Source organism: Phaseolus vulgaris, chromosome 7 (genome assembly GCF_051622355.1).
Source record: "Phaseolus vulgaris cultivar YP4 chromosome 7, ASM5162235v1, whole genome shotgun sequence".
NCBI classification, from domain to species: domain Eukaryota; kingdom Viridiplantae; phylum Streptophyta; class Magnoliopsida; order Fabales; family Fabaceae; genus Phaseolus; species Phaseolus vulgaris.
The window spans coordinates 19545524-19555026 of NC_143504.1; the positions used below are offsets into that span (position 1 = coordinate 19545524).

General features: G+C 35.4%; 1 protein-coding gene across 1 annotated transcript in view; it reads left to right on the forward strand.

The window, feature by feature from the left end:
- Positions 1 to 3565, forward strand: part of LOC150025818 (uncharacterized) — a 38325-nt gene extending 34760 nt beyond the window's left edge. Inside the window, exon 3 of the mRNA XM_090304755.1 lies at positions 3076 to 3565. Coding sequence (XP_090160881.1) covers positions 3076 to 3565 — 490 coding nt within the window. The remainder of the gene's footprint in view (positions 1 to 3075) is intronic.
- The last annotated feature ends 5938 nt before the right edge of the window (positions 3566 to 9503 follow it).

Below are 9503 nucleotides of genomic sequence, written 5' to 3' on the forward strand. Positions count from 1 at the left end.
AACGGTTTAACGCCGGTCTGCCCAGCAAAATATTGTAGGCGGAGTTGGCGTTCACGACCAGGTACCGGATGCTTTCGGTGCGGGAGGCCTCTCCGTCTGTGAACGTAGTCCTCAACTCCAGGTACCCCCGGACTTCCACCTGGTTATCCCCGAACCCATACAGGCACCCCGTATAGGGACTCAACAGATCGGGGGACAGCCGTAACTTGTTAAAGGTCGACAGAAACATGACGTCTGCCGAACTTCCTTGGTCGACAAGCACTCTGTGCACCTTCCTTCCGGCTGTGACGACTGAGATGACAACGGGGTCGTTGTCGTGGGGTACCACATCTCGGAGGTCTCTTCTCGTGAACACGATATCCGACTCCCACGGCTCCCCTGAGAGCCTCTCTTCAATCGAATTCACCCCCCTCGCGTACTTCTTCCGCTGGGAGGCGGTGGGTCCCCCGCCAGAAAAACCTCCAGCAATGGTGTGGACCTCGCCAAGCACAGGCATCTCGTGTGCTGGTTCTTCCGCCGGCGGCGGCAAGGTGGCGGTCGTTGTGGGATCTGCGACATAGTCCTTCAAAAACCCAGTCCTCACCAGCTCATCTAGCTGGTAGCCCAACGACAGGCAATTATCAATGTGGTGCCCGAAAGCCTCGTGGAATTCACACCAAGAGTCTTTACGGGGCCCTAACACCTTGTCGGTCTTCGCCGGTCGCCTCAGCCTCTCAGCTATGTTAGGCACGGCGATTAAATCCTTCAACTCAACCACGATGTTGTACCTCGCCAGTCTCGCTCTTTCTCTGGCGGGGCGTTCGCCTCCTGCTGGACCTCGGGGCTGGGGCTTTCTGGCCTCGTAGGGGCGTCTCGCCTCTGGCTTCTTTCTCCCCGTCGTGGTCTCATTGACCCTGACGGGTTGAACTCGCGCCGGTCCCCTCGGGCGTGAGGGCACGGCACTGGTGCGCTTCACACATACCTCCCCTTCAGAAGCAATATGCTCTACCGCCCTACGCCGTAGTTCAGCGAAAGTCCTAGGGCGATTGCGGATAATGGATTCTCCAAAGGGGCCGGAGCAAACGCCTTTCACAAATGCGTACACGATCATAGGCTCCTCTGTTGTACCAACCTTCACGACCTGGGCCCCGAAGCGATTGATATACTCCTTCAGGGTCTCCCCCTGATACTGCTTCACATCAAACAGATCGTAGGAGACCGGCGGCGGGGCCTTGTTGGCTAAGTACTGTTCCCGGAACAATCGCGACAATTGGCGGAAAGATGTGATATGACCCTCTGGGAGGCTAATGAACCAGTCCATAGCCATCCCGGTCAGGGTGCTCATGAAGAGCTTGCACTTGGCAGCATCAGAACCGCCTATCAGGACCATCTGTGTGTGAAATGCAGCAAGGTGCGTCTCTGGGTCCTCCATCCTGGTGAAGATCACCTTGGGTCCCGCGAACGTGTTCGGGATCGCTGCGTCTAGGATCTCCTGTGAGAAAGGAGTGGAAAACTCCCTTGGTGGGGAATGGTTCTCCATCTCGTCATGCCCAGGCCGCCTCCGATCGTTTCTCAGGCCCTGGCGCAACTCCTCATTCACACGGTGGAACTCTTCGTTCCGCTCATGCGAGGCGTCAAGGTCTGCCTGCATGCGTTCCTGCTCCATTTTCGAATCCGCCATGTCCTGCTGCAGCCCCCTCATTATCTCCAGGACCTGCTGCATGGATAGTTCTGCTGGGGCTGCGCGTGCTGTGCTTCGTCTGGTGGGGGCCATGGTCACTCCAACCTTCTTCAACGTTACTGTAACTTGGTAGATTTCCTCGAACTTGTGATGGGACTGATGTTTTATATCGGCCCCACGGTGGGCGCCAAATGTTCTGTCCGGTTGACCGGGACGTCTTCGTGCGCGACCTCAACCGTCAGCTAGGGACTCCTTCCCACTGATTGCCTGTGGATTCCTGCAAAAAAAAGGACAAAGAGGCGCCCTAGCGGCCGTTTGCACTCCGACGCTCAAGTCAGCCAGCAAGAAACACCAAAACTATTCACCTCCGTCTTTGAGCACCGCGTATGGCACTCTAAAGGTGATAAGAAATAACTGTGTACTGGGTATCTGTGTTCTCTCTTTCGGGCAAAAATATTCCCCAGTCCCTTGTTCGTAACTAATGAAGCACGAGCAAGCAACTAGAGAGCTCTGGTAAATTTGCAGAAAGTTCGAACCCATTTTTCAACATTCTCTGCGCTACTTAAACTACCCAAGCATTTAAAGCGCCTTAAAGCGCTTTTAATCACAAACGTAACGCACTCATTAAAACGCTTAATTAGAAAACGTAGCGCATTTAAGACGTTGAAACGCTCCGGAGCAATTATAGTACCTGAATGCTCGAAAGGGAAACTGTATTGAATGACTTTTAATTACCTGGCACCTGACTAAAGGGTGTTTCTATTCTGGCATGGTTGTCGTATACGTGGAGGGCCTCACGACGCCATGACCCCATCTGGGGGCGTTTCTGCCCATCTGGGGACGTTTCTACGTGTGAGTCCTCCTGCTTGGGAGTGCTACTGCGCTAGGGGTGACTTTTTGGGTGCCAACTCATGCCCCCAAGTGTCTAGTCACTTACTTTGAGAGCGTATCTGCCTTCCTCTTGTACCCTGCACCCGGTTGCCCTGGGCGTGACTTTCCTCTTGAGTCGTATCTGCCCCACAGGCGTCTCTGGGGCGGGAGGAGCACTCACGAGTCAGGCTGCCCTACACTGGTACTATTACTATGGCCTTGAAGCCACCTTTTCCTTCTCTTTATCACTGCCCCGGGTTATCGGGACCTGAGGCCTTCCCACGGCATCGCTCCCTCCATGGTCTTTCCTACCCATGGGTATCGGGGAACCACACCGTGATTGCCTTGCTTCAGCACTGTTTGATCTGGCGACGCCCTGGTTGGGCGACGCCTTTACCTAGGCGACGCCTTGCCTGGCCTTGGCGACGCTTCCTCTTGGCATCTCTCCACCTAGGCGACGCCTTGCGTTGACTTTGACTCTCCAGCCGTTGACTTTGACTTTGACTTAGTCAACGCCCCGGATACGGGACGGTACAGATTCAAAGGCTTATGGGAAGCAAAATCCAAGCTTTGGACCAAACCCAAAGGGAAAATATTTTCCATACTAGATGTTCCATTCAAGGGAAAATATGTTCACTCATAGTTGATGGAGGAAGTTGCACCAATGTAGCTAGTTCACGACTAGTTACCAAATTGAATTTGGAGACAAAACCGCACCCAAGGCCATACAAGCTTCAATGGCTTAGTGAAGATGGAGAGATGACAGTGAGTAAACAAGTGGAGGTGAACCTATCCATAGGACAATATAATGACAATGTCTTGTGTGATGTGGTTCCAATGGAGGCAACTCACATTTTGTTAGGGAGGCCGTGGCAGTTTGACACCAAGGCTATTCATGATGGTTTCACCAATAAAATCTCTTTCATGCAGAATAATAAGAAGATCATTCTCAAACCCTTATCTCCTAGAGAGGTGTGTGAGGATCAAATCAAATTGAGAGAAAAGAGAGTCCAAGAGAAAAAAAGAGATGAGTGAAATACTTAAAAAGAGTGAAACACATGAGAAAAAAATGAGTGGATTACTGAAAGTGAATGAAGTGAAGAAGTTGCTACTTTCTAGCAAACCTCTTTATTTACCTTATTGCAAAGACAACACTTTGGTTGCTGACCATTCTAACCAAATTAATTTTCTTCCTAGTGTTGATTCTGTTTTGCAGGAAATCCAAACTCAAGTTGAAGAATTAATGAACAAAGGATGGGTACAGGAGACCATGAGCCCATGTGTTGTTCCAGTAATTTTGGTGCCTAAAAATGATGGTTATTGGAAGATGTGCACAGATTGCAGAGCACTCAATAACATTACCATTACGTATAAACACCATATTCCCAGGTTAGATGATTTAATGGATGAATTGTATGGTGGTTGTATATTTTCAAAAATTGACTTAAGAAGTGGTTGCCATCAAATTAGGATTAGGAATGAGAATGAATGGAAAACTATCTTTACATCAAAATATGGATTGTATGACTGGCGTGTGTTGCTATTTGGGCTAACAAATGCCTCAAGCACTTTTATTAGATTAATGAACCATGTTTTGAGAGAATTTTTGGGCAAATTTGTTGTGGTGTATTTTGATGACATCTTGATCTATAACACTAGTTTGGAATTACATGAGGAACATTTGTGTGCTGTTTTGAATGTTCTTAGAAAAGAAAAGTTGTATGCTAATCTTGATAAATGCAGATTTTGTACTGAACAAATTGCGTTCTTGTGTTTTGTGGTAAGTGCCAAAGGAGTTCATGTAGATTATGAAAAGGTGATGGCTATCCAAGAATTATGTTTACATCATGTTGAGTTTGCTTACAATATGGTTGTTGATAGCACATCGAATTGTGATCCATTAAAAATTTTGTATGGATTAAATCCTTTAACTCCAATAGATTTGTTAACTATGCCTAGCATTTTTGTTTTAGAGCATAAAGATACACATGCTAAGGTTGACTATGTAAGAAAGCAACATAAAAAGGTTGAAGCACAAGTTGAAGGAAAAGGTGAAGGTTCTTCTAAACAAGTTAACAAAGGAAGAAAGAAAGTAATCTTTCAATCAATTAATAGCGAAAAGAACAAGTTGCAAACATTTAGTTAAGTAATACGCTTGTTTTCAATAGTTAAGATACTTTTAAACTATTATTATACAGAACATTCACTTTGTTATAGTTTCCTAGGTTATAAAACCTTAGATTGTAAATGAAAGAAATATTAAACATATCAAAACACAATTTTAACACATTAAATTGTTTTTCAAAGATATCATAAGTGTTTAAATCAATTAATAGACCTTAGATTGTAAAAGAAGTATTGAACATATCAAAATACAATTTGAACACATGAAATGGTTTTTCAAAAGTATCATAAGTGTTTGAATAAATTAATAGACCTTAGATGGTAAAAAATATATTAAACATATGAAAAAACAATTTTAAACACATGAAATTGTTTTTCAAAGATATTCATAAGTGTTTCAATCAATTAATAGCCTAAAATTGTAAAACAAATCAAAACACAATTTTAACACATGAAATTGGTTTTCAAAGATATCATAAGTGTTTTCAATCAATTAATAGCGAAAAGAACAAGTTGCAAACATTTAGTTAAGTAATACGCTTGTTTTCAATTGTTAAGATACTTTTAAACTATTATTATACAGAACATTCACTTTGTTATAGTTTCCTAGGTTATAAAACCTTAGATTGTAAATGACAGAAGTATTAAACATATGAAAACACAATTTGGACACATTAAATTGTTTTTCAAAGATATCATCAGTGTTTCAATCAATTAATAGACCTTAGATATTAAAAGAAGTATTGAACATATCAAAATACAATTTTTGAACACATGAAATGGTTTTTCAAAGGTATCATCAGTGTTTGAATCAATTAATAGACCTTAGATTGTAAAAAATATATTAAACATATGAAAACACAATTTTAAACACATGAAATTGTTTTTCAAAGATATTCATTAGTGTTTCAATCAATTAATAGACTAAGATTGTAAAAGAAATATTAAACATATCAAAACACAATTTTACACACATGAAATTGGTTTTCAAAGATATCATAAGTGTTTTCAATCAATTAATAGCGAAAAGAACAAGTTGCAAACATTTTGTTAAGTAATACGGTTGTTTTCAATAGTTAAGATAGTTTTAAACTATTATTATACAGAACATTCACTTTGTTATAGTTTCCTAGGTTATAAAACCCTAGATTGTAAATGAAAGAAGTATTAAACATATCAAAACAGAAATTGGACACATTAAATTGTTTTTCAAAGATATCATAAGTGTTTCAATCAATTAATAGACCTTAGATTGTAAAAGAAGTATTGAACATACCAAAATACAATTTGAACACATGAAATGGTTTTTCAAAGGTATCATAAGTGTTTGAATCAATTAATAGTCCTTAGATTGTAAAAAATATATTAAACATATAAAAACACAATTTTAAACACATGACATTGTTTTTCAAAGATATTCATTAGTGTTTCAATCAATTAATAGACTAACATTGTAAAAGAAATCAAAACACAATTTTAACACATGAAATTGGTTTTCGAAGATATAATAAGTGTTTTCAATCAATTAATAGCGAAAAGAACAAGTTGCAAACATTTAGTTAAGTAATACGCTTGTTTTCAATAGTTAAGATACTTTTAAACTATTATTATACAGAACATTCACTTTGTTATAGTTTCCTAGGTTATAAAACCTTAGATTGTAAATGAAAGAAGTATTAAACATATGAAAACACAATTTGAACACATTAAATTGTTTTTCAAAGATATTAGAATTGTTTCAATCAATTAATGGACCTTAGATTGTAAAAGAAGTATTGAACATATCAAAATACAATTTGAACACATGAAATGGTTTTTCAAAGGTATCATAAGTGTTTGAATCAATTAATAGACCTTAGATTGTAAAAAATATATTAAACATATGAAAACACAATTTTAAACACATGAAATTGTTTTTCAAAGATATTCATAAGTGTTTCAATCAATTAATAGACTAAGATTGTAAAAGAAATATTAAACATATCAAAACACAATTTTACACACATGAAATTGGTTTTCAAAGATATCATAAGTGTTTTCAATCAATTAATAGCGAAAAGAACAAGTTTCAAACATTTAGTTAAGTAATACGCGTGTTTTCAATAGTTAAGATACTTTTAAACTATTATTATACAGAACATTCACTTTGTTATAGTTTCCTAGGTTATAAAACCTTAGATTGTAAATGAAAGAAGTATTAAACATATCAAAACACAATTTTAACACATGAAATTGTTTTTCAAAGATATCATAAGTGTTTCAATCAATTAATAGACCTTAGATTGTAAAAGAAGTATTGAACATATCAAAATACAATTTGAACACATGAAATGGTTTTTCAAAGGTATCATAAGTGTTTGAATCAATTAATAGACCTTAGATTGTAAAAAATATATTAAACATATGAAAACACAATTTTAAACACATTAAATTGTTTTTCAAAGATATTCATTAGTGTTTCAATCAATTAATAGACTAAGATTGTAAAAGAAATATTAAACATATCAAAACACAATTTTACACACATGAAATTGGTTTTCAAAGATATCATAAGTGTTTTCAATCAATTAATAGCGAAAAGAACAAGTTGCAAACATTTTGTTAAGTAATACGGTTGTTTTCAATAGTTAAGATACTTTTAAACTATTATTATACAGAACATTCACTTTGTTATAGTTTCCTAGGTTATAAAACCCTAGATTGTAAATGAAAGAAGTATTAAACATATCAAAACAGAAATTGGACACATTAAATTGTTTTTCAAATATATCATAAGTGTTTCAATCAATTAATAGACCTTAGATTGTAAAAGAAGTATTGAACATATCAAAATACAATTTGAACACATGAAATGGTTTTTCAAAGGTATCATAAGTGTTTGAATCAATTAATAGACCTTAGATTGTAAAAAATATATTAAACATATGAAAACACAATTTTAAACACATGAAATTGTTTTTCAAAGATATTCATAAGTGTTTCAATCAATTAATAGACTAAGATTGTAAAAGAAATATTAAACATATCAAAACACAATTTTACACACATGAAATTGGTTTTCAAAGATATCATAAGTGTTTTCAATCAATTAATAGCGAAAAGAACAAGTTTCAAACATTTAGTTAAGTAATACGCGTGTTTTCAATAGTTAAGATACTTTTAAACTATTATTATACAGAACATTCACTTTGTTATAGTTTCCTAGGTTATAAAACCTTAGATTGTAAATGAAAGAAGTATTAAACATATCAAAACACAATTTTAACACATGAAATTGTTTTTCAAAGATATCATAAGTGTTTCAATCAATTAATAGACCTTAGATTGTAAAAGAAGTATTGAACATATCAAAATACAATTTGAACACATGAAATGGTTTTTCAAAGGTATCATAAGTGTTTGAATCAATTAATAGACCTTAGATTGTAAAAAATATATTAAACATATGAAAACACAATTTTAAACACATTAAATTGTTTTTCAAAGATATTCATTAGTGTTTCAATCAATTAATAGACTAAGATTGTAAAAGAAATATTAAACATATCAAAACACAATTTTACACACATGAAATTTGTTTTCAAAGATATCATAAGTGTTTTCAATCAATTAATAGCGAAAAGAACAAGTTGCAACCATTTTGTTAAGTAATACGCTTGTTTTCAATAGTTAAGATACTTTTAAACTATTATTATACAGAACATTCACTTTGTTATAGTTTCCTAGGTTATAAAACCTTAGATTGTAAATGAAAGAAGTATTAAACATATCAAAACACAATTTTAACACATGAAATTGTTTTTCAAAGATATCATAAGTGTTTCAATCAATTAATAGACCTTAAATTGTAAAAGAAGTATTGAACATATCAAAATACAATTCGAACACATGAAATGGTTTTTCAAAGGTATCATAAGTGTTTGAATCAATTAATAGACCTTAGATTGTAAAAAATATATTAAACATATAAAAAAACAATTTTAAACACATGAAATTGTTTTTCAAAGATATTCATTAGTGTTTGAATCAATTAATAGACTAAGATTGTAAAAGAAATATTAAACATATCAAAACACAATTTTACACACATGAAATTGGTTTTCAAAGATATCATAAGTGTTTTCAATCAATTAATAGCGAAAAGAACAAGTTGCAAACATTTTGTTAAGTAATACGGTTGTTTTCAATAGTTAAGATACTTTTAAACTATTATTATACAGAACATTCACTTTGTTATAGTTTCCTAGGTTATAAAACCCTAGATTGTAAATGAAAGAAGTATTAAACATATCAAAACAGAAATTGGACACATTAAATTGTTTTTCAAATATATCATAAGTGTTTCAATCAATTAATAGACCTTAGATTGTAAAAGAAGTATTGAACATATCAAAATACAATTTGAACACATGAAATGGTTTTTCAAAGGTATCATAAGTGTTTGAATCAATTAATAGACCTTAGATTGTAAAAAATATATTAAACATATGAAAACACAATTTTAAACACATGAAATTGTTTTTCAAAGATATTCATAAGTGTTTCAATCAATTAATAGACTAAGATTGTAAAAGAAATATTAAACATATCAAAACACAATTTTAAACACATGAAATTGGTTTTCAAAGATATCATAAGTGTTTTCAATCAATTAATAGCGAAAAGAACAAGTTTCAAACATTTAGTTAAGTAATACGCGTGTTTTCAATAGTTAAGATACTTTTAAACTATTATTATACAGAACATTCACTTTGTTATAGTTTCCTAGGTTATAAAACCTTAGATTGTAAATGAAAGAAGTATTAAACATATCAAAACACAATTTTAACACATGAAATTGTTTTTCAAA